This window comes from Sceloporus undulatus, chromosome 1, assembly GCF_019175285.1.
Source record: "Sceloporus undulatus isolate JIND9_A2432 ecotype Alabama chromosome 1, SceUnd_v1.1, whole genome shotgun sequence".
In the NCBI taxonomy this organism is placed as follows: Eukaryota; Metazoa; Chordata; class Lepidosauria; order Squamata; family Phrynosomatidae; genus Sceloporus; species Sceloporus undulatus.
The window spans coordinates 116,940,502-116,966,891 of record NC_056522.1 but is presented as its reverse complement, the minus strand read 5'-3'; the positions used below and the strand labels follow the sequence as shown (position 1 = coordinate 116,966,891).

The window sequence follows — 26,390 nt, the reverse complement described above, 5'->3', positions numbered from 1 at the left end:
AATGCCTAGAGAAGTGTTTATTGTAGGGACATCTAGGTTCTCCAACACAACTCTATGGTAAAATTCCAACAGAATTGCTCTGGAGGGCTTAGAGATTCCTAGACAGAACGTATTGATCAAAACTGCAAATAATCAAATCCACAAAAGTCAATGCTGCAAATGAATCATAGAATCATAGAATCATAGAGTTGGAAGAGACCACAGGGGCCATCCAGTCCAACCCCCCGCCATGCAGGAAATCACAATCAAAGCATCCCCGACAGATGGCCATCCAGCCTCTGCTTGAAGACCTCCAAGGAAGGAGACTCCACTACACTCCGAGGGAGTTTGTTCCACTGTCGAACAGCCCTTACTGTCAGGAAGTTCCTCCTAATATTGAGGTGGAATCTCAATATTGCACTGGTGGCGCAGTGGTTAAATGCCTGTACTGCAGCCATTCACTCGAAACCACAAGGTTGCGAGTTCAAGACCAGCAAAAGGGCCCAAGCTCGACTCAGGCTTGCATCCTTCCGAGGTCGCTAAAATGAGTACCCAGACTGTTGGGGGCAAATTAGCTTACTTGCTAATTAGCTTACTTGCTGTTCACCGCTATGATCTTTGGAATAGCGGTATACAAATAAAAAATTATTATTATTATTATTATTTCCTGCAGTTTGCATCCATTGCTTCGGGTCCTAGTCTCTGGAGCAGCAGAAAACAAGCTTGCTCCCTCCTCAATATGACATGCAGAGGGACAACTGTAATGTAGCATACATGTAGCATTGTCATAATGGGAGAAGCTACAATCAATCCCTCATGAGCCTGGCTAAAGTTTCCTTCAGCTTGGCAGGTGGTGAAGCATGATGGGAATGGTAGTTCATCAAGTTCCCCACTCCTGATCTAGAACCATTCATTCACTTTTGCTTAGTTATTTAATTTGCCCAAAGTTTAGCACAACCTGTTTTACACAAAGTTAAAATGATTCAGCTATGTCACTCTTTGTAGCTAGATTACTGCTATTGTGTTACTCTTTGATTACATATCATGCTTGTGCTGGGTTCCAGTCCCATGCAGTGGGACCTTTAAAGTCAATGTAATAATTGGGAGCCAGCATGGCAGAATCATAGAGCTGGAAGAGACCACAATGCTATGCAGGAATTCACAATCAAAGCACCCGGGACAGATGGCCATCCAGCCTGTGTTTAAAGACCTCCAAGGAAGGAGACTCCACCACACTCCCTGCAATGGTTTGCGCTAAGGATGCATGTACAGCCCAGAATCAATGGAGGTTGAGACTGCGTTAACTGTCCTGGCTCAATGCTAGGGAATGTTGGGATCTGGAGTTTTGTGAGTTCAACAGCGGAACACACTCCTTCCTGGGAGTGTAGTGGAGTCTCCTTCCTTGGAAGTCTTTAAACAGAGGCTGGATGGCCATCTGTCACAGGGGATGCTTTGACTGAGAGTTCCTGGGTTGGACTGGATGGCCCTTGAGGTCTCTTCCAACTCTGTGATCATACATCCCAACAAGGACTCCTCTCTTGCAACCCAATCTGCCTCCATGCCTGTGGGGCCACAGGGACCTCTTAAACAATGGGTTCCTCAAGAAGCCTCCATGTTTTCGCATCAGGAAGAAATCTTGCTAAGAAACCCTGGTGCCAGGTCAGGAGGAGAAGAGAGTCAGTGGCCGCCCAGAAGGGGAGGGGAAGGCTGAGGGAGGAGGCCAAGACCTCCCCCTTCTCCTCCTCCTCCTCCTCCTCTTCTCTGGTGGGGAGCCATGTGGGGCCGTCGTGGGCTGCAGCTGAGAGGGCTAGCCGGTGCTCTAGCGGCCCAGCTGCCTTGGCGCCTCCCTCAGGCTGCCATCTTGGAGCCTCCCTTCAGCAGTAATGTCTGTAAGTGGCTCTGGGAGGGAAAGCAGAGGCCTTTTAGAGGATATTCCCAGTCATCCCCAAACTGTGCCCTTTAAGAGATTTGGACTCCATCTCCCAGAAGCCTCAGCCATGGTGCCCAATAGTCTGGCACTCTGGGAGCTGAAGTCCAAAATCCCTTACAGAGCACAGTTTGAGGACCACTGAGAGGAGAGCCTTATTATTATTGCCCCTGCTCTTGTTAAAGAAACAAGAGCCCTACATGCTTTCTGATCTATCCGTCACCCAGGTCCAAAATGCATTTGCAGGAATAATCCAGTTTGAGACCACTGTAACTTGCCTTGGCTAGGGAACTGTAGTTTATTGTGGCCCCGAGATCTTTCTGACAGAGATGGCTAAATGTCTCACAAAACTACAGTTCCCAGAATTCCCTAGCATCGAACCAGGGTAGTTAAAGCAGTCTCAAACTGGATTATTTCTGTTTTTTGGAACCTACAGATTCTCAGGCAGTTATTAGGTTGCATCCGCACTGGAAAAACCTGGATTGACACCGCTTTAACTGCTGTGGCTCCATCCTGTGGAATTCTGGGTGTTGTAGTCTACACTGTATCTCTGCGCTATGGCATTCTGGGATTCTGTAGTTTTGTGAGACACTTTTAGCCTTCTCTGTCCAGAATTAATGCAGTTTGACATTGCTTTAACTGCTATAGCTCAATACTATGGAATCCTGGGATTTGTAGTTTTGCCTCTGTCAGACAGCTGCTGGCGCCATGAAAAACTACAAATCCCATGATTCCATGGCATTGAGTAATGGCAGTTAAAGTGGTGTCATACTGCATTAACTCTGCAGTGTGGCAGCAGCCTCAGTATGATGTTGAGAATTAGGGGTTGTTGTTGCATCTCTTTTTCTCCCTAATATAAACCAGCATTCTCCATTTAGATTAAAATCTCAGTTTATGTGAGTGGCTCTGGCAAAAGCTAGTTTATTGTTTTTCACCCTCAGCTCATCGTTTCTAAAAGAGGATAGACAGATCTGTAGAAACAACTGGTTCAAAGATTCAGTGAAGTTTGCCTTGTCCAGAGTATTAATTCTCTATTCTTATTTTATTTTTTGCTAGAGCTCCACAGCACCATGTAAATTGACACTACTTCTGTAAATTGAGCCACATTAGTCTTCACTGGTGGCTGTGTTTGAGATATTCTGGTCAAGAGAAAATAGTTTTATTGTGGGATTGTGTGTTTTTCCCTTACAGATGCTATAACCAGACAATTAATTGTTTGCCATTTTTGTACCACTGCGGACCATAATGTCTCCTACAAAGAACTCAAGGACTTGCTGGATTCCAACGCCATTTTGCTTATTGATGTCAGGGAGAAATGGGAGATTGGGCAATATGGAAAAATACCTGGGTCCATCTGCATTCCATGTAAGTTACCAAACCTTCTAGTCCTGAGCATGGGAAGGGTAAATAAAAGGCAGTTATATGCAGCAGGATAGACGTAAGATTCACCTTTGTTGTTGCTGTTAACCACTCTCCAGCTGATCTCAACTCATGGTGACCCTGTGGGTGAGGCATCTCCAAGACTCCCCGTCTTCCACTACTTTTCTTAGCTCTCGCAGATTTATACCAGTGACCTCTAATGGAGTCCATCCATCTAGTATGTGGTCTTCCTCTCTTTCTACTTCCCTCCAGCTTTCTTGGCATTACTGTATTTTCTAGTGAGTCGTGTCTTCTCAAAACGTGGCCAATGTACAACAGCCTTAGAGTTGCCATAAGTTGGAAATGACTTGGAGGCACACGAGAGAAACAAACAAGAAAGCCTCTTTGAATTCATCTTGGCTTCCAGGGAGATCTCAGGCCTGATCTGTTCAAGGACCCATTTATTTGTTTTTTGGCTGCCCACTATATTCTCACCACTCTTCTCCAACACCACAGCTCAGATGAATTCACCTATAATTTGGATTTCATTACCCATGGTAAGACATACTAAATTGTCAAAGAGGAAACTTATTAGCTAATAGCTCATTTTTATTCTTGCAGTGGGAGAGGTTGCAGAAGCATTACAGATGAGCCCATTGCATTTTAAAGAGAAATACAATCAAGATATGCCTTCTAAATCAGACCATTTAGTCTTTTCCTGTCTGGCAGGAGTGAGAAGCAAAGCAGCTTTAGCTGCTGCAAATTCTCTGGGTTTCAGCAGGTGAGTAAAAAGACCCAGTGGAGACCTGGACAAGTTAGTTGAATTTCTTGGTAAAAATAGTTCTAGCATGGTAGATATTTTTAAGGCTAAATCTAAAGCAAAGGTGGAAATCAGGGAAGACAACATAGTACTTATTTTGATGTTTTGCTCTTGGTATGGTGAATCAGCAGTTCCAGAAATCTCATTTATGTTTCTGTATAATTTATGAATGACTGCACATGTAGATCAGTTCCAGATTAACTGACCTTGAAATTTGTCACCAGCCATTCATCATTACTCAACACTTGAAAACTTTACACATTTATAACTGAAAGGAGTTCTACAGTAATGCACTTTAAAGTAATTGAAGTAAGGCTGGTAGAACAAGTGTGATTTCTTTTTTTCCTAGTTTGACTGGTTTTATTAGCTGCTTTGGAATGTCACAGATAGTCCATTTGGGAGGATAAACCAGGCAGATAATAGCACTGGAACATAAAGATCTTGAAAGAATTGTTGAAAGCAAACTGCCAGAAAAATCTGCTTTGAAAACAAGCTGAAAAGAGTATCTTATGAGAACACTCAAGTATTACATGGCTAAACAAGTGATTTGGGTGTACCTGTAGGAATGCAGCAATGCCATGTTTGAAACAGTGCATTATTTTCATTAAAGTAACCTAGGCGGGATACAGACCGCCCCTTTGGAGCGGCCTGCACCCACCCCTTTCCCTGATGGATCGGGGCCTGAGCGGGCACAGCGGCAGTCCTGGAGGCCCTGATCCACCACTTTTCCAGGCCTCAGGGAATCAGCAAAATGCTGCTTCCCCATGGCCTGGAAAGGGGTGTCCTTGGGGCTTCATGCCTCAAGGACACCCCGACAGCGGCAGGGAAAGAGAGAAAGGGGCTGTTCAGCCCCTTTCTCTTCAGTATTGCTGGTGTGGCCGTTTAAAGGCCGCGCCAGCGATACACGCGGCAAAAGGAGCTCCATTTTGGAGCTCCTTCCGGTGCCGCTGAAAGGGCGCCACAAGAGCCCTGCAGCGGCATCAGGATGTAACGCCTGCGCCGTGCCATTTGAACGTGGTGCGGCCGTCACGTCAAAATGGCAGTGCCCATGTAGACAGGGCGCCACCATTTTGACGTACGGAGTACATCCTAGGGTTAGGGAGCGTGTGAATGGTGCGTGCTCCTTAACCCTAAAATTGCCGCCGCCACGCTACATTTTGACGGTGTGTATCCTGGCTATAGGTCCATATAGGGAACCAGAGTGATGCAGTGGTTTGAGTATTGGACAGCTACTCTGGAGACCAAGTTTTAAATCCCTGGTTGGCCATGGAAACCCTCTGGGTGACCTTGGGCAAGCTACATTCTTTCAGCCTCAGAGGAAGACAAAGGCAAACCCACTCTGAACAAATCTTGCTAAGAAAACCCCACACCATAGAGTCCCCATAAGTCGGAAATGAGTTGAAGACAGACAAGAGCAACTAAGGTCCATATGAGTATTACCATTTAATTCAAGTGTGCACAGCCACAGGGAGCCCATTGAGTGTACTCACCCCACTGTTGGTCCCTCCAGATCTCAATGGGATGCATTCAGCTTTCTAGGTTGGTGAGCATGGAGAAGACACTGAATGCACAAAGAATTGTGTATTCTAGAAGCATGATTCTCCACCTCATGTGCATAAATTCAGTAGACTTTGGGGGGCAGTTGCAGGGGTCACTTAAAAAGCCTCTGCTAGCCATACAATTCTCATTTCTGGTTTATCTTAACAAGATTAAATGCTATGGGCTGCTGGCTAGTCTCCTCAGTACTGTTTTTAACGGGCAGATTGCCCTTTGTGCAGTACTTTATTATCTGAAAAGGTATACTTATTGGGATCTCATTATTTTTTTTAATAAGAAGCTGGAGTAGTCAAACTATGCCTTGCTACAGTTGAATGAAACAGTGTGCTAGATTTTCGGAATTCTAGCCACCTATGGTCTAAATCAGCTATGGGCAATTGCAACGGGTGAAGAGACCACTTTTAATCCTTACAGATTTGCAGGGCTATCGGGCTATATGGGATTAAAAAATCATCTGAAAATAGCACTCAGAAATTAGTGGAAGTCCCCTTACAGTTTGGGCTACTTAATGATTGACCAAAATGTATAAAGTGATAAATCACCACTCTAGAAGCAGCGCGGCTATTTGGGGTCTTTTTTTAATCTGCAAATAATCAAGGTTGGTAATACTAGGATCTTTGGGGACTGTAAGAAGGGTGGTTAGGGCCCCTTACTGCTCACAGGCAGCACTTCCTCACTTATGATATTCCTTTCATTGCTAATCCCAACTAGGTAGATTTATTAAAACAATGAAATTTATGTTACATGTTGATTCAGCAGTCAATAATAGATTCAGTGGATTTGGTCTAGCTAGCACTAGTAATTGGACTTGGGCTTATGATTTTCTGTGTCTATGTACAGCCAGGAAGGGCATGTAAACCTAAGACTTGTTCACAATCCAGATAAGTGTTCTGAAAGATTCCCCACATAAAGGTAAAGAAGCATTGATGTAAAGATGCTGGTCCACTTTAATTGCACTACAAGCAATCCAAAAGTCACACCACCCAAGAGTAGTAGTTAAGCCACTTAGTATAAAAAAACTTTCTTGCAACATTTGTAAAGATCACTTTCGTAAAGAATGGAAAATTAATGAAACAAATTCAAGACAATAAATAAAGCAACAATGTTTAAACAAAATATCTTGTACAGTTAGCACAAACAATCTTGTGGAGAAAGTAACTCGGTATTTACATTTGCAGCAATACGTTTTATTTCCCAGAATAAGCATGCTTCAACAGATGGGCTTGATCCTTGTAAATCTAGTAATAAGATGTTCCGTGAGAACAGACCATGAAAATTGCCTGCAGACATTTTATAACTTTCCCCTTTGAAGCAAGTTCAGCTGCAACTAAAGAAACTACTGAAGTAGTTTCTATCTACTCTATTTTGTCACATTCTCCAGAGACCTTATTGAAACCTTGCTTTATGTTAACTTTAAGCAGAATTTCAGGAGTCTTTATTCTACTAGCGCTTGGTTGTGGTCCAGAAAAAACTAAATAGGGTGATTTCAAAATGAGGTGTTGTTATATTAAGAGGATAATATGGACCATACTGTTTGTCATCTGAGGTATGCATCATATTCATTTCCTTATCCTTTACCATATTCAAAAGATTAGCACTGACTGCACCAGAGAACATCATATTTGTGCCCATTTACTGCAGCTTTTGTTTCTTTCCTCAAAACTTGTCACACACAAACAGCCAATAGCTTATGGACTGATATCAATCCACGGACCACGACTTTTAAGTAACACTGCTCTAGAACAGGTAACTGAAATAACTTCTACAGTGTGAAATGTGTTACAGATGTTGAACTGTGTTTTTTCAGAGCTAAGCACTATGCAGGTGGCTTCAAAGAATGGGCAGAATATGAATCTTCGGAGAAGAAGTGACTGGCAGATCAGCCTAAAATTCTTCTTAAATAAAATGTTTAAGGTAAAAAAATTGAAATGTATCATTATGGTATTTTAAGCATTAGCTTTGCCTGTGATGATGGAATGTGATTTTACTTTAAACTACATGTAGGACTCCTTCAGTCATGATTTGACATGAAATTTGTGTATTATAAAGATATTAAAGACTAAGCTAGCAAGAAAACTACAGTTATTTTTTCCTAGCAGAAATATGCTTTTGTTCAAGCAGGGAGAAGTGAGCAGAATACTGTATCTACAGTATATAATAGTAGTAGCTAGGAACTATGCCTCAGACCTACTATAGTTAATGAAAGATGCAATCTATTTTTTATTTTTTTTTAGGTACAAGGGTTCAATTCTTTTGTTATATCTGGTTTATATGTCTTGACATGATTTTTTCATTATTGAATAAAACTAGTCAAACTTGTCCATCTGCATTTGCTTTTATTCCTACACAGCTAGTCCATATTACAAATAAAGTTTAATCCTTCAAGAAAATGCAATTAATTTTCAAAATGCTATGGACACAGTCTCTTCAACCAATCATGTTAGCAAAGGTATGGTATAAGATCACTGGCATTTAAAAATAGAACAAATAATGGGAATTTAAAAAGGCCAGAAATACATCAAGTCTCATAGAAATGTTGTTGTAAATCAGTATGGAAAGACATTTGATAAAAATAACTTCCAGCAGTTAAGTGCAAAGAGCCTAATCATTTGCATACAAAAACACTTTGGTGACACTTAGTTGAATGACAGATCAAGTAAAGGCAGGCACTCCTGCTTTTTTAAAATCAAGTTTTAGAACAAGCACCATATGACTAGACTTCTATTTCAATCAACGTTCTTTTGTTTCTATAGCTGTATAATGATGTTCTCTGGGAGAAAAAAGATCTTAGACTGAAAACTGGTTATTATTTTTACCTTGTAAGAAGATAAGAAACAAACACATTATGAAATGCACAGTCAGTTCATTAAAACCCTAGGGCTTTAAACCAAATTCCATTTTCAGTGGGAGGTCTGTCTGAGCAAAAAAAAGCACAGGATGTGGCCCTCTGATTAAAAAAGAGCAACTGAGCTTGTCTAGATGCTTAAGAGTAATTTACAATAAATACTTATTATGGAATCAGAGGTTCTCCCATCTCAATAGTTGCTGCTTTCTCAAGAGGCCCCTGTTAAAAATCATTCTTAGCGACAATGAAGGCAGACAAACTTGTAGCACACAACACACTCACCAGTACAACCTCAAATAGGTCAGATTCTTTGCTTCACAACTTGATTCGATTGCAAATTTTGACTTGCAGTTTTTACAAGGACTCAATAGTCTAGAACTTGGAAAAAGTGAAATGTTGTTCCCTAAAACAGCCACAACTTGCATTATACATATTGCACTCTTTTGGTTTTCATGTTCCACTTGCTAGCTATATGTACCAAGAACATAACTTTTACAGTTCAGATGAGGAATGAAATGTATCCTTACTTTTGAGGGGTTTTTTTACAGTCATTTACTAAAGAAGTGCATCGTCCTTCCTGTACAATGTCCACTGGCATTTAGAGAATACATTGTACCTGGAAAATCAGAATTTCAAGTCCAACATGTCAAGTCACCTTCTGTGCTCAAATTAGTACTAGGGCAAGAACAATCCAGCTACACTCACGCAGCTTCATATTAACATGGTTTCTTAAACTCTTCACTTTTTTAAGTAAAAAAAGTATTCAATTCTTCCCTCCCTAAACTGAACGGTGATTGTTTTTCCTAGCCTTAGCCAAGGCTTTTGATCTGACTGGTAACTTTTTGTGGCACAATTCAAAATGTTGTTTTTAAAGGAAAACTTTCAATAAGCTTCACAGAAATATTCTTCAAGTTCTTTCTGAAAAGCCATTATTGAAATCTTCAGTCCATGTCTTCCACAAAGGAAAACAAAAACGAATCCCAGTGTGTCTTCATCCAAAATGGTCCACGGTGAGTATCTTTGGAATGTCTTAAGACTGGCTGTAGCTAGAATTCTGACTTCCATTTGGCCCTTGGTCACCTTCACTGTTTGGAACAAAGCAGATATGACCACATTATACATCTGGGCTTGAATTATGAGAGCATTTAGAGAACACATTGTATCTGGAAAATCACTGTTAACATGCAAATCACAAACTTTGCTACTGAACTTTTCACTTTCAATGGTGTCTAAAGCCTTCAAGATCCAGCTCTCAAACAGTTTATTCATGTTTATTTATCTTTGAGCATAAATGACAAATACATGGGATAAATAGTCTCAAAGATATTTGCTTCAAGCTTTGAAAGTCCTTTACATTGTGAAACTTACATAAATCAGGTGTAAGGCATTTGTTTGAAATGGCAAGTCAGATCATTACCTCACCACGCCCTATGGGCCAGATGACATTTAGTTTTGGTGCCACAAGGCTCTCTGTTGAATATGTTATTTTGTAATGTGAAGAGAATGATCCACAGCAAGCTTTAGACTTTCATGCTCCTCTCTCCTCTAGCAAACAGCTACAAGGAAAATGAAGCTTGACTTCTGGTTAATCACAGAAAAGGTATTCTGTTGGTGTACCAGCTACCCAGCTGCTCAACAGTCTCCCTTCCTGAGCAGGCTGAGTTGGTCTCAGTGGTGGTGGTGTCCCTTCAGTTTGTTGTACTGGGGGACTTCAACATCCATACAGAGACTTTAAATCCACCATGACAACCATGGATATGTCCCAAGTAATATCTGTGGCCACCCATGCTGAAGGACATAGTATGGACCTGTTTTTTTTTTGTGATGGTGATCTGGGTATGGAGGAATGTTCTGTAGTTCTGTTGTCATGGACTGATCACTACCTGGTGGGATTTAAACACTAGGAGTCTTTACAGGAGTGGTGGGGTTGGGCTATTAAGATGGTTGACCCCCAGGAGACTTAGGGATCAGGATGGTCATGTTTGAGCAGGATTCAAAGTGCTGGTTTTGACCTTGAAAGCCCTACATGGCTTAGATCCAGAGTATTTGAAAGACCATATCTCTGTATATAAACCAGCACATACTTGAGTATTGCAGGGAAGGACTATCTCTCAGTCCTACCATCTTCAGAGGAGCCTTTGGTGAGGACCTGAGAGACAGCCTTCTCTGTGGCTGCTCCCAGGCTGTGGAACTCCCTTCCTTGGGAGGTCCCTTCAACCTCTTCCCTGCTCTCTCTTCGCCAGCAGTTAAATATGTTTTTATTTCAGGAGACATTTGGTGACAGCAGACAAAGCTTTTAATGGGGAGGTGATGTACTATTTTTATTTAATCACACCTTAAATGCCTTTTAATGTGAGTTTAACTTGTGTTTTTAAATTAATTAGAATAATTGTATTTTAACATTTATATTAAAAGTTTTAAAAATTGTATTGTCCTTTTAAGGTGTTGTGCATTGCCTTGGGCCCCACACCAGGAGAAAAGCAGGATATTAAATAAATAAATAGGTTCAAACAGCTAGAATCACAGAAATATGAAAGCAAGTTTCTGATTGTCTGCTCATAGCCCACCACAGGGAAAGGGAGTGTGTGGGACTAAAACTCACTGTAGTTGGTTTCTGTAATGATCAACCATGTTAATAAATCTATTACTGTACATCTGAAAGCAAACAACAGAAGTCTCATGGAAGAATGTCTATATCTAAATAAGGGTTACTTAATTTATGCTAGGTAATTTTACAAATAAAGCAGGGAAACATGTAATTAAGGAAAACACTTATTGATGTTGGAATTTGAACCTTTCCTCATAGACCCAATTTAACAATCAGAAATACACTATAATATAAAAAAGCTTATCTGTAGATAAAATATTGTTAAAATGCTATGTTTACATTTCAAAAATTCTCTCTTCAAATTTCAATCATTTAAAAATCACTGCTGCTACACACTCCAGTTTGGATACACTTACCTGTTTGGAGGTGGTTTCGGTTTCGGCATCTTACTTAGGATCGTAGCCATTTCTTTCCTTTCGTCAAAGTTCTTCCATTGTTCATACAGTTTCAAGATAACCCTGATTATTTCTAAAATCTAAGCAAGAAGATGTGTAGATGAGAACAACTCATATGCATATTTTCTTCTGGCATCCAAGAAACACAAACTCCATTTGCGGGGAGAATAAAGGAGAGTACAGATAGTTCTAATTCCATCAAAAAGTTTGCAATTCAAACTATTCTTCATATTTCAGAAGGATAAAGTTTCCATCAGTATAAATACTGGATTGTAAGCCTGCTGGGCAGGGAAGTTTCATATCGACTATTTTAAACCACTGTGGTAGTCTTTTTGGTTGAAGGACAGGGTTTAAATACTTTAAAATACATAAACTAAGATAATTTATAGCAATTTGCTTGATTATTTATTGTTCCTGAAGATTTCTCATGAAAATTCAGAATGGAATCAACTGCATCTAGTCTGTCATGTTTAGCATAACTGCTGTTGATCACTTAAACCAGAATCCTGTTGATGCATTACACCAGAGTAACTACAATAGCAATAAGAAGAAGAAAAGGCCACAGTTGCAGGGGCTGTGAAGTACAATGCTGGAGAAACAGGAACTGAGACCCAGAAAATTTTATCTGTTCTTCCTTGCCTCACTGTCAGACCCTGAAAATATACCAATAGCATTTGGTCCTAGATTGACATAAAAACGAATGATTGAGCTTAGCTTTCCAATTCCAGTTAAAGAAGCTGGTACAAATTTTCTGCTTTCACTGTTTCTCCAGCAGAAAGTGGCTCAATAATTTTTTCAGCTTGTCCATTTTGTGTAGCATCCTGAAGTTTCATTATACAAGCCAAGTGTAGCTAGTCTGCACTATTTCCCATGACTTAATAAATCTAAAGGTAAAAAAGAAAATATAACTACCTTTTCCATATCAACAGAAAGCTCGGCAAACCACTGTCTAGCATCCTTTTGTTGGACAACACAAGCCACATGTAGGCAAGCTGCAAAGTAAACCAATGTTGGATATGATGTTAGATACAGTATTTGTAAAATGAGTACTAGTAAAGACAAAGTTCATTGCCAGAAAATGTGGTCTGTGTCTATACTATTGTATTTCAAGAACAGATTTTCCATATTGCCATTCTAGTTATTTCATGCTACTAACATTCATTTAAAATGTACGTTTTAAGATTCCCAGTTTCTTTACCACTTTGTTTTCACTAGATGTCCATCAAAAGCGTTTTCATTATTAACTAAAAAGAATAAAGAGGGTAAAACTCTAATATCTACACCAGAAATTCTATGAGGATGGTTATGGATGGAATGCTACACCAAACCTTCCATTCAAATAGTGATAAAAGCACATAATAATTACCTACCTAGAGCTATCATGAAAGGGGGGTACAGCAGACAGAGATCAGTTCTATATGTGTCATTCACTATTCTCCTGCATAGAAACAAACAAGAAATCAACATACTGTTGTTCATCAGGTCAGAGACCTGTGGTAATACTATGACACCAAGACACAGACCTGTTTTGTTCTTTTGCTCTTTGTGCATTTAGACATTATATATAAAATCAAGATGTCAGATACAATCTTAGCAGAAGAACATTTTGATATATTGCTGCTACATATATACATCAATTTAATTTACTGCAAAATGAAAGAACTGTATTTGGATGAAAGTTTGGAAGTTATTATTCTAGAATACAACTTCCAAAATGCATTACTGCAGAGTCCAAAAAATGATAGTCCAGAAATACATTTCCACTTTCTTCTCCAGGTGTGTTGCTGTTGTTATTGTGTGCCTTCAAGTCATTTCTGACTTACGGTGACTCTAAGGCAAACCTATCATGGGCTTCTCTTGGCAAGTTTTTTCAGGGGAGGTTAACGATTGCCATCCTCTGAGGCTGAGTGTGACTTGCTCAAGGTTACCCAGTGGGTTTCATGATTAAATGGGGACTTAAACCCTGGTCTTCAGAATTGTACAACACTCAAGCCACTATGCCACATTGGCTGTCTAGATGCATTTATATGAAGTAATTTATATGTGACGTTTAGTCATGAGAACATCAAAGGGCTTTCTGTTGTGCTTGTATGTTTTCAAGAAAAAGCTGTACAGGCATTTATTAGACTATCCTGTGTATATATATGATAGCCAAAACGAAAATTCTCAACACGATCTAGTTCCACGCATTTTCCTATTTATTAAACTACTGCCAATCTCCTGACATAAATGTCATTAACACACATTCCTGTCACCCTTTCATATGCAAGGAAAGACTGCTGCTCAATTCAATTATTTTTGCTCTTTTTTTAAAGGACTCTAGAGGTTTTATCATTTTTACCAAGCAAGTGGCAGCAGCATGTCTTCTTGACCCATATCCTGCACGTATTGGAGTAGAGGTCTGTAGGGATGATACACTATCAAACAGCAGTCCTGGGAAGATTATAAAGGCAGATTAAAATTAAATACAATACCAAAATCACGGATATTAGTAGCACATTCAGCACATTCAACTTCAGATTAGGTGCTTCTAGCCTTCCTTCAAGCGTGTGCGTAGTAGCACACTCAATCCTGGCAAAATAAAGGTAGGGGTCTTAGAATATTCTTCAGTACGCTGACTGGCAACCTATCAATCTCTTTCTCCCCCAGTGATACCACATGAGCTCTGAAACAGACATAAATCTTATTTGTTTGCAGACCTTTAATTTCTCATTGGAAATAAACACTCCCAAAGACCAGTCTAAAGCATCATAAACAAGATGCTTGCCAAAATAACTGACACAAGTCTGAAAAATGTTCTCACTTCTCTTTTTGATGAAATCAAAAATCATCATTGTAGCCATCATCATCAGGAATTCCAGCCAGCAATTTAAAACAAAGTTATCAAGCAAGGTCATTGACAAGGAAGGGACCAAGTCTGCCATATGACATGACAAACTGGACATCTTTCCTCCAACAAAGCCACTATGTTACCTTTATAGCCCCCTTTTATCACAGAAAATAAGTTTCCATTCTTCATTCCTTATGTAGATATCACACATACAAGCAACAGTAACAAAATACACTGGGGCAGCTAACTGATTAACCATGGTTTAAATAATGGTTCAAACAATCTTGAAGCATTTCACACTCGTTTTACAGTTTCTGAATTTCTGGGCTAATCAGATACCAGCACCACTGTTCATTTATTAAACACACAAGGATCAAGAAGACTGTGGCAATCCATGTGGCCACCAGGAACATAACTAGTGGACAGGAACCTACTCCTTTCTCACACTGAGGCCTGACTCCTATTGAGGCACTATGCTAGCACAAAAATAACTGCACAAGGAGTCACACTTTTTTATATAATGTATAAGTGGTGCCCCCATTGAAGGCAATGGTTCAGCAAAGACACACACATAGCCCTTTCTGTTACTTTTCACTTGAGTGGGTGGCTAGCTAATTGATCACTGCACATGGAATGAGCTTAAGGCTGTGGAACCTGATGAGGGATTCAGTGTAACTAAGATGGTAAGTATTTCACCTTCCTCTCTTTGGCCTGAAGCAGACGCGCCAAAAGGACCATGCTGGCCCTGATTGCGCCTGGACCACATGGGCCCAGTCCCGATCCAGGCTGCTGCCATGGTCCTGAACTGGGCAGCAGGAAACAGCAGATTATATTTGCTCCTTTTTGACCCAGTTCTTCTTGCTTGGTGCAGTGTCGGTGTGGCTTCCGGCCGCGTTCAGGGCATGCATCATCTAAATGCCATGCCCCTAACATGGCCCAAGTCATTTTAGCCATGTGTTTCAGGCCTAGGTAAGTAGCATCTTGCCCTGAATGTGTGATGCATGCCTGTGTATATGTGCAAAGATTTGCAGAATGAAAAGTCAGTGCCACATAGCAGCCCACCACATCCCATTATGCAAATACCAAATGCACACAGCTTTCCAAATCTAAAATAAAACAGGCATAGTAAGTAAACAGAGAAGCTTACCATTAATTCTAAAAGATAGAATTCACATTCTAGTATCTGTAGAGACATGAAAAATAAGTTAATCTGATCTGTCATATGCTACACATAAAAAACAAGCCAGATTCTAAATAAATTAAATTGAAGTAGAATAGACTTATTCACTGAGCACAAAGATTGGAAGGAAATTTGGAACCTTTGAGGACAATTCTACATCTTAGGTATTCATATCATTTCAACACTTGCAGATATTTTCAAATGGGAAATGAAAGTGTAAAATATGGTCTAAAATCAATTTATAATCCTGGCTAACAATGAGAAATTGATTCAGCTGTTGAATGGTAAGTTGTCGTTGTGTGCCTTCAAGTCACTTGCAAGTTTTGGTGACCCTAAGGGAAACCTATCATGGGGTTTCCTTGGCAAGTTACGGTATTTCAGATAGGGTTTGCCGTTACCATCCTCTAACACTAAGAGAATGTGACAAATTGATTCAACTCTTGAATAGTAAGTGAACACTATGGAAAAACTACTGATTCAATGGGTCTTAGCCTAGCTGGAAATATGGTTTGGATTTAGGCTAAAGTTTGTAATGCAATATTTGCCTTGGTTCCAACACCTTAATATCTTAATCTTCAAGATATCAAAGTATACACTGGTCAAGATGTTGAGGCTATCATCCTTTCAAGGCAAGGGAAATGAACAAGAGTCACCAGAAGTGAAGTACTGTATTTGAAACTTTATGTGTTATTGATATGGCTTTAAGCCCTCTTAAATTAGCATTAGAAATACTGAAAAGTATTCTACTGCATCCTGAAGGCAAGCTATCAAAAGGGATGATATTTGGGGGAAAGGCCATGAAATAAAACTTTGAGAGTTATGGGGGGCATGTCTGTAGTTAATATGTACATTTTAGATTTGTGTGATTGAGAACATATTCAAATCATACTAATCAAGCTAAAACTAGTGGTCTTTCATTCTCTTCTGTAAGCAGCTGAATATGAAACTAAAAATTCAAAATCAGGACAAAAATCATGAAAAACATTTTAAGAGGTGCATAAAATTATACAGGCTGTGAAGAATTATGACCAGGACTTAAAAAAACAAACCCTTCTTGCATAATAGTAGAACTCGTAAGCTGCTCTGATAGCCTTTTGGCTAAAGAGCGGGATATAAATAATAATAATAATAATAATAATAATAATAATAATAAAATTCTTAAAAATTAAGCACCTATATACAGAAGCAAGGTTAAAGAGGACTGAGTATTTGAGTAAGGAAAAGGAAACAAAATTGCACTAATCTGGCCATTCCTACATAACCTGTAATTCTAAATCAACTAGTTTGGATGTTTTAAAAGACTTGTAGTGGAGATTTCTTACATATGCATGTACCTTAATACACTCGTACCAATTTCCTTAAGTCACAGCAATGTGCTAAGACGTGGAACACTCTCCAATCTTTTCTAGCTCATGTATACATCAGTAAATTTGGGGTATCATAGGCACCTTCAGAGTACGACTACCATCAATAGACAAGGCCATTCACAAAATAGGTGCTATGCATGGGTATGGCCATTCACAAAATTTGCTAGGGTACAACAGCCATTTTTTCAGTAGGCAAAGTAGGGCAATTCAGAGACAAGTGATTTGCTCAAGAAAACAGTAGGTGGTATCTGAGCCCACAAACACAAAATAAAGGCTCTGAACTCAAGTTTCTGCTCCAACCAAAACACTCATTTTACAGAAACCAATCATCTCCTTTTATACCCACTTCAGCTCACTCACTCTCTCTGTCACCCATCTCATTCAGTTGGGTTGCTCTGCCCTAGCCCTTGCTACCTTCCTAAAACCTCTCTTTCACCCTCCCAGACAAAAATTGCAGGATTGCTTTCTTTAAGGAAAAAAAATCCTGGCCATACTGCAAATCAAAGACCTTCAACAGCCACACCTAATTCATTTAAATAATAAATAATAATAATAAAGTTTTTATTTATATCCCGCACCTTCCTTCGATCAGGGCGGCTTACAGTATAAAATTTAAAACAACAATACATACAATAAAATCCAAAATACATCACATATAAACAATAATAAAAAACACAGGCTAAAAGCCCCAAAGCCCTTCCTCTTGGCCACGAAAGAGGAGGGAGGCCCACAGGATTTTTAATCGGGGAATGCCTGTTATTTTGGTGAACTGAAGAGAACACTAATGTGCAGTATTTTATGGTGTCCTGAAGTTTTATTATACAAGTGTGTGTACACATGTATACAGCCAGCCCTTCTTATACACAGATTTTTTATACACGGATTCGAGCACACAGGGTTTGAAAATGTTCAAAAAAGTATAAATTTCAAATATCAAACCTTGATTTTCCATTTTTTATAAGTGACACCATTTTGCTATGTCATGATATTTAATGGGACTTGAGCATACACTGATTTTGTTATCCACGGGGGATCTTGGAACCAAACCCCAGCATATAACAAGGGTCCACTGTACTGTATATGCACATCTATCTAACCTGGGGCAGTCTGCAAGTGCTGCATTACCAAAAGCACTGCTATGATAGGTCATACCCCTATAGACAATGACCCATCTATGCACAAATCAAGTACAAGCCTAATTTCCTTATTGCATACTTACATGATTCATCCTATAAGGAAATTCTTTTGGAAAGGCATACGAAAACCTAGTTTTCACTGCAATGAAGAGAAGTCAGGATACTTTTTTTAAAAAAAGAAGTGGAAAAAAAATACTTATTCCCTCTTTAATTTCCTAATCCCATCCACAATGAAAGCCATGATTTACATTTTAGATTTCAACAGTATAACAGAAAACAAAGTCTTTTGAAGAATGTGTGGATTTCTGAGTTTAGATGCCAACATCAACAGCAATGAGCGGTCAGAAAACATTAGTGAATGAGTGAGCACTATAAGGGCTGCAGTAAAGGAAAAAATTATAACAAATTAATGTTGTATCTTTCAATATTCTGAAATTTATGTTGAAATATCTCATACAAAGTATTTCCTAACATGGAAGCATTTAACAGTTTATGTAAATTAATATTCCACTATCATGTACAAAAAAAAAGTGTAAGCAAGATGGATTTTACAAAGTATCAGGAATATTAAAGTAAAAGATTTATTTTGATTACTCTTGGGTTGGAAAAATGAATTTTCAGAGCATATACATTTTTTAAAAGAAACCTTGTATCCATTATTTTATAATAGCATCATTATGACTAGTGGTATTTAGGGGAATAAATTGAAAAAGAAAAAAGCTGTGTTTTATATAAACATCTGTAGCATACAACAGATATAATTTACACTTACATACAGAAGTAGCAGCAGATATCAATCTTGTATTCGAAACTACACCAAACTCCTAGAAAAAAGGAAATAAAGTTACTGGTAAATCAAGCTGGACGGTTTACACTATAGCAAAAAGACAAACTGCTTATCCTTACAAGGGGTTAAAAAGAGGGTTCCTTTAAAAGAACATGGGCAAAAGGGGAGAAAGAACATGGCTAGCAACACTGTGAGACAGTCCAAGGCCAGCCGTATCTACAGGACTGAAGCTGGATATGGTGAAGTAATGGGGAAAGTGTTGCTCCCAAACACTACTTGCTTCACTATAGTCACAACAACATCATAGATTATGAACAACCTATCTGAAAGGGAGGCTATTTTCTTCACTTTCAGCAGGATCTGTCAGTTGTAATGCTACTGACAAGATGCCCCTTGTCATGCCAAGCTTCTACATGCATAATGAGGGGGGGACCATGCAGGACAAGTACCAGAAGGTGTGTGTGATCAAGGAACAGAGGTCACCAACTGGCTTGTATATACAATTAGTTAAATGTCCACAGTTATGAAAGGTGGGATGGGAGAGGGTTCAGAAAAATAATGAAAGAACACTTAATGGAATAGTGATCTTAACTTTGTTTAAATCCAACATCGATAAGGACTGAAAGCAGACAAGCCACCAAATGGGCCAACATGACAGACTAACACGCTGATAAGTGTATATTAATTGTTATCACTATATCTTTGTCTTTCCCAGAAGGTCATGAGCAAAGATACCAAATGCCCTACTTAAAAACAGAGGAGGGGAGGTTTGAATCTATTTCCTTTCTCCATGTTACCAAATTTGCACACAAAACAAGAAATACTCTACTTACCTCTACTTTAGATGCCAAAAAGACACATGTGGGGGCCATTAGTACCGGATCTATACTTTTTAGGGAGTATCTGAAAAATAATAAAATACCATGAAACATTTAGAGCTACTTCTAAATATTCCCACTTTTTTCAGTAGCACTATTGTCAATCTATAGGATTTATATCACAAAAATAACAACAATTTATCAACTTATGAGTGGTGTAACAAATTGCAAGAAAATAAAGCATTGCTCTCCTGCTAACAGAGTGCATGGGCCTACCTGGCATAGAACCTCTTGAAATAGACAGTGGCAGTGGCAATAACTTGTTGTCTTAATTTCAGATGTTCACCTAAAGCCTGGATAACTTCCAAACAAAAACAAAACTGAGTTACATTTTCAAAGTGTGAACTTGCATTTTATTAGAACTACTGAAAGTGTGTCCCATGGGACTATGAAACAGTTGTTTTTCCAATATTTCTGATGTATTAATTACAATCTAATCCTATAAAATTTGTTCAGAATTGAATCCCACTGCTTTCACTTAAACTTCCTTATATATTTACAGATGTATATGTAGATCTTTATATAAATGCATATGCACATTCCCCCTCACAGGAATCGATAGGGGTAACAGAAACTAATAGTAATCTGAATATTAAGCCAGGACCCTGGGAGACCAGGGTTCAAATTCTCTTAGCCATGGAAATCTGCTAGGCAATCTTGGCCAAGTCACAATCTGTCAGCCTAAGAGAAAAGCCAATAACAAACCTCCTCTGAACAAATCTTGCCAAGAAAGCCCTAAGATAGGGATACCATTAAGTCAGCTATGACATTAAGACAAATAACAAACAACAAAAACAGAAACCACAGCCCAGTAGCCCAATTTAAATATACATTTCCAGCACTGGAAGCTTTAGGACAAAATGTGGTTTAATATCCTGAATAGTAAAGTAACATTAAACCACAGTTATCACTGAGCACATTTACTATGACTGGCACTCAATAGAAAGGGGAACATGTGGCTGCAAAGCATGTTCTTCGTTATGGTTTTGTTGTACAGTATTAGGAAATGTATGCTCAAACTAGGCCAATGATTTCTCCATGGTTACCCGGTGGACTGAAGGTGAACCTTGGTCCAAGTGCAGCACACTATCCACTAAGTCAAACTAGTTCAAATTCAGACAGATGGTACTTATTTCCTGCTTTTAAAGATAGTTCCATCAAATTAGTCACATCATATTAGTTACACCTCCATGAAGGCTAGAAGAGGCATATGGTGTACAATACATGTAGGTAGCAACTCAACACAGTGAAGGCAACAGTTTGCTCTATTACATACAACATACTACAATCCTCAACTCATTTGCCCTTCAGTCCCAGTGACAGAGCATTACCAATAACTAATAATGTGTGCATTTTGAACAATCATTACAGGCTGCAGTGTCTAACACATTACAAATGGCTGTTATCTGTCTAATGAATTAGGATCCCAGTATCAGCATAGTTGCTGGATTTTAGAGGCAGCAGGTGTTTGGAGTACAACATATTTAGTCTAGGGAAAGGGAGTGGGGTGTTGGGGGAAAGAGAGACCAGTGGAGGTAGTCAGCTGTTCCATCACAAGCTCTGCCTGCCAGTTGGCCAAGAAGCAACCCTGGTGTCAGCTGTGCAGGTAGCTCTTGTTTGCCCTTCCAGGCAAAGGAGATGTGCCAAGAATGTCAGGAGCATCCGTCTGGGATACCAAGCAGAGGTGGAAGGCCAGAATGATGGAACAAAACATAAGGTGATTTACTTGGTATTTTTCCTGGATCCCCTCATCCATACATAATTCAAACGTGGCAGTGTTGTATCATTATCCTGCCATTTTCAAAGAGCCCTGCAAATTATACTATTTCAATTCACACATCTTTGCACACATTTTAAAAGGAATACAGCCAAACCAGGCATTTGCCCACAGGAGGCATGGCTAAAGAAACAACCTTTACAACTGATCAACATGATGTCACAGTGCGGTACTGTCAGTACATCCTGTATTCTGATTCATGCAGTTATCTGCTGAGCATATTTAAGATATCCATCATGGTTTAAACAGGCAGCGGAACACTCTCCACTGAACACAACTTTTTATCCAAACCTGTACTGAACAGCTGTAGTGTTGAAAAATACAGGTAAATAACCAGAAAGTCACAGTGCAAATCTTACCAGAACTGCAAACTAATTAGGCAGATTTAAGCAAGCCACTGTTCTCTCAGTCTCAACCTGCTATTTGCAATACGGTGGTGATAATTGTGACCTACCTTAAGAAACTGTTTTTAAGGATTATTAAGAAGTGTTATGAACATTGAAGAACACCAACACACTAAATACTGTGATTATCATCATGCCAACACTAGGTATACAAGGCTGGTTCACACATACAACCTCATGGCATGGAGGATGCAGCAATCCATAGTTGATGAATGATAAAAGCAGCAATATTTTAGTTCCGTATGTTAAAATTGGATTTACAATTGATATGTATTGAGTGAGACTAATTTACTCACAAATTAGGTGAATAATTAGGTGTTACAGACTCTTTAGCATTTATCCATCTTAATACTCCACTCCTTTGATTATGATTATTATCTAATCCTATTGTTAAAACTGTTGTATCAGAATAGAATACGTTTTACTGAAGTTATTATTGCCGCTGTATTGTATTTTATGATTGTATTTTATATGTATTTGATTAGGATGTAATCCCGCCTCGATCCACAGGGAAAGGCAGGAAATATAAATAAATTTATTATTACTATTACTATTATTATTATGTGAGTTTTATAAGTACTCAGTTTAAAGTTTCCATGATAACAGTCATGGTGAGCAACAGAAATATAGACTCACAATCAAAGCCATGTTTCAGCCTTACAGCTTCTGTTTATCATTAATGTTCTATATGCAGAGCAGAGTTCATATGGGGGCTGAATCTAACTTCAAACAAGAGAAGCATATTGTCAGTTTCACATGGCAGATCTCCAGATCAGCAGTGGGACCTGAGACCAAGTAAGTATTAAAATGACAATAGTCAGTTTCAACTTTCCTGAAGGTCCAGTATTTCAGGCTGGATACATTACATATAGAACAAATAGGGTGTCACTGGCTTTATACTTTTATTTTTATTTATTATTTTATTTATTTATGGTATTTATACCCCACCCTTCAGCCCTAAAGGCTATCAGAGCAGCTTACAATTATTATTTTTAATTACAGTTCCATGCCCTCAGGCTTACAATCTAAATGACACGACACAAAAAGAGAAGGGAATGGTGGTGGGAAAGGGGATGAGGTCCAGTGGTTCTTCTCTCCTTCTGAGGCCTGGACCAAGGCAGATGGACTGGAGGGAGGGCTCTTCTTCTTCAGGCTAGCCCTGATGGAGCTGGGCCTGCCTGTTCACTCCCTCCCAGGCCAAAGGGTGACAGTTATCATGGAGGGAGGGCTATCTATCTTCAGGCTAGCCCTGATGGAGCTGGGCCTGCCTGTTCATTCCCTCCCAGGCCAAAGGGTGACAGTTATCATGGAGGGAGGGCTCTCATATACACACACACACACACTTTCTTGCAAGTTGATATTTAGCACAGTCCCAAAATGCAATGTTAGAGAACATACTTTCCAAGCATAATGTTCCAGAAAGGAAATATGGGTGAAATCCAATAAGTCTTTCTAATGGCACTTATTGCTCACATCCATGGAACAGCGTGGGTTGTAATTTCCCCTCTCTCTACCTTTCATCATGTGGTCTCGCAATCTATTTTAGAAGAGTGAGGGACCTCCAAAACAAATGGTTGTGCTAAAAAGGGCAATGACAGTCCCATCACCTAAGCAGGGAAAGAAAACAATTTGTGTTGAGCAATGCTACATTTAAGCTGAATACTTAGGCTTCTTCTGCAAGCTTAATAAAGGTTCTTTTTGCCAGGTACCTAACAGATGAATTTTCTGAAAATCAATTTATGATCAATTTTTGCATATTTTGTGAAACTGGCACAGGCTCACCCAACTGCAACACACACAGTATGCATCAAAGGGCTAAGCTAGAACTGAAACCATTGTACCATTTGTGAAGAATATTTGCAGCTTCCAATATTCTTCTTCTGTCAAAAATTTTAAGTCCTTTTGGCGTTCCTTTAACAGATCCTGTTTATCCAAAATCCATTGCAAGCTGTAAGGGAAAAAAGAAGAGAGAGAACAACTTTTATACCAGTTTTGATTATCACCTATATTAATAGACGGACAGGACAGTGTACCTGCCAACTTTCAACCTACAACCTTATGTCAAATTAACAATCTTTCCACAATATTCAATCAATCATATTAAACACTGGTTTATTTCTCCCCACACCTTTTGTGCCTCCTTTTCAAACCAATAGCTATAAAAGAAAGTGGCACCCCAGCCAAAGAAAACAAAAACAAAACCCTGGCCTGTGAGGAACTGTGATTTGGTTAAAGCGGTCTCAAACTGGATTATTTCTGCAGTGTGTTTTCGACCTGACTTGTTTTGGCATCCATACCTTAACAAATTCTGCTTGGACCTAGACTTCCATGCAGACAAATCTACAATGGTCCCTCCACATTCACTGGGGTTAGGAGTGACTTTGGGCAGGTCACACTCTCTCAGCCTCAGAGGATGGCCATGGCAAAAGCCCTCTGAGGAAATCTTGCCAAGAAATCCCATGACGGTTTCACTATGTTCCAAAACACTCTGCAGAGATCATCTCTTTGGGGCTGTTTCAACTGCCCTGGCTCAGTGTTAGGGAATCCTGGGAGCTGTAGTTTATTGTGGCACCAGAGCTCTCTGACAGAGACAGATGAATGTCTCATAGAACTTCTAGCATTGCACAAGGGCAGTTAAAGCAGCCTCAAACTGGATTATTTCTGTAGTGTGTTTTGGGCCTAAATTTTGCATTGATTCTGTTGGTCTGTGCTACCTGGAGTAACAACTGGATTTAGGCCAGTGAGTCTCCCTTTTAAGCAAATGTGCACAGGATTACATTTCATGACTCCGAGGGCATACACAGTCCAGTTAGCTTGGGAGGAATCCCCATTGAACTCAGAACCTTGTTTGGCCTGGAATGTGGGAGATCAGGATGCAGAGGCCTATGGGATCCTGGGAAGTGGAGTTTATTGTGGCACCAGAGTCTCTTTTTGAGAGAGAGAGAGAGAGAGAGTTCCCAGAATCCCCTAGCAATTGAGCCAGGGCTGTTAAAGAGGTCTCCAACCGGATTGTGCCTGGATTTATAAACCAGAAAGGACTTGAAGCCACAACACAACCAACAACCATGATGCGAATGTCCCCCACAATCATCCCAAGCCCCTCTGAAGGCAATAAAGGCTCAATGGCAGCCTTAAGCAAGCCACAACCAGGGAGGGAGGGAGGGAGGCACTCACTAGTGCGAGCTCTGCCAAAAGTTCCCTGCCATGGAGAGGCTTCGAGGCACCGGCTTCCTCCTCCTTTGCCTTCCCTGCTCGCCGGGAGGACGATTCCTTCCCCGGTGCGACCTTTTATTTCTTCCCCCACCGTCTTCCTTCCCTCCTCCCTTCAGGAAGAGGAAGTCCTGCGGCGTCTTCAGTGGAAGTGATGGCGCTCTTAAGGGCAGCAGCCTCAGCCCTACCTTTCTGTGCGCTGATTATAGTCGTCCCGCCGCTTCCCCGACAATCAGTTCCGAGGCAAATAGGTTCCGCGCCTGGAATGGAGCCCTTTTAACCACATTATAGAATCACAGAGTTGGAAGAGACCCCAAGGGCCACACAGTCCAACCCCATTCTGCCATGCAGGAAGTCTCAGTCAAAGCATCCCAACAGATGGCCATCCAGCATCTGCTTAAAGACCTCCAAGGAGGGAGACTCCACTACACTCCGAGGGAGTTTGTTCCACTGTCGAACAGCCCTTACTGTCAGGAAGTTCCTCCTAATGTTGAGGCGGAATCTCTTTTCCTGCACCTTGCATCCATTGGTCCTTGTCCTAGTCTCTGGAGCAGCAGAAAACAAGCTTGCTCCCTCCTCAGTATGACATCCCTTCAAATATTTAAACAGGGCTTTCATATCACCTCTTAACCTTCTTTTCTCCAGGCTAAACATACCCAGTTCCCTAGGTCATTACTCATAGGGCTTATGGTTTCCAGACAATTCACCATTTTAGTCTCTACCTGGCTTCCACTCCACCAAATGCATCTGAGGGAATAGACTGAAGTCTATGAAAGCTCATGCTGCCAATTTCTTTCTTTCAATTAAATCTCAAAGGTGCTACAAGATCTCTCTACATACTGATTCTGCAGACTGAGACGGCTATATCTTAGTTTGTACATGTTGTGTATTGTTTAGGTATTTTATGCATTTGCTTATGCAAATTGTTTTTTATGTATTTGTTTATGTAACTTTGTAAACCGCCTTGATCCTTTGGAAAGGCGGTATATAAATAAAAATTATTATTATTATTATTATTATTATATTATTATTATTATTATTATTATTATTATTATTATTATTATTATTATTATTATCTTTGAATTCTGCCCTGGATGGTTACATTCAAAGCTATAGCTGTGTTATAGGATCAGTATGTAGAGAGATCTTGCAGACCTCTGAGACTGACTGAAAGAAAGAGGTGGGCAGCAGGAGCATTCCTAGCCTTACAAGTAAGTCTACTTCCTCTTATCCATCTGTCTAGGAAAGCTCATGCTCCCAACTTCCTTTTCATATATAGTTAAGTGTTTTTATTTGTTTTATAATAATACAAAACAAACAACACATAACAA

The 26,390-nt window shown here is 39.7% G+C and overlaps 2 protein-coding genes across 4 annotated transcripts; one reads left to right on the top strand and one right to left on the bottom strand.

The window, feature by feature from the left end:
• The first annotated feature begins 1,716 nt into the window (after positions 1-1,716).
• Positions 1,717-7,586, top strand: TSTD3 (thiosulfate sulfurtransferase like domain containing 3). Its single transcript, XM_042441568.1, has 4 exons — positions 1,717-1,868; positions 3,098-3,271; positions 3,887-4,046; positions 7,450-7,586. The coding sequence occupies exons 1-4, from the start codon at positions 1,754-1,756 to the stop codon at positions 7,511-7,513; spliced, it is 513 nt and encodes a 170-aa protein (XP_042297502.1). The 5' UTR covers positions 1,717-1,753; the 3' UTR covers positions 7,514-7,586.
• Positions 6,572-25,148, bottom strand: CCNC (cyclin C). 3 transcript variants are annotated; one of them, XM_042441285.1, is made up of 12 exons: positions 25,024-25,148; positions 23,691-23,797; positions 19,885-19,969; positions 19,624-19,693; positions 18,776-18,827; positions 18,087-18,142; positions 15,468-15,503; positions 13,832-13,923; positions 12,861-12,928; positions 12,403-12,482; positions 11,452-11,570; positions 6,572-9,572 (listed from the first exon to the last, which is right to left on the bottom strand). In XM_042441285.1, exons 1-12 carry the CDS (start codon positions 25,053-25,055, stop codon positions 9,518-9,520), a joined length of 852 nt encoding a protein of 283 aa, XP_042297219.1. In that variant the 5' UTR covers positions 25,056-25,148; the 3' UTR covers positions 6,572-9,517. The 3 variants fall into 3 exon arrangements, with proteins under 3 accessions (XP_042297219.1, XP_042297286.1, XP_042297369.1); XM_042441352.1 differs by having other exon boundaries at positions 19,885-19,961; positions 25,024-25,039; XM_042441435.1 differs by lacking the exons at positions 19,885-19,969; positions 25,024-25,148.
• Positions 25,149-26,390: the final 1,242 nt, after the last annotated feature.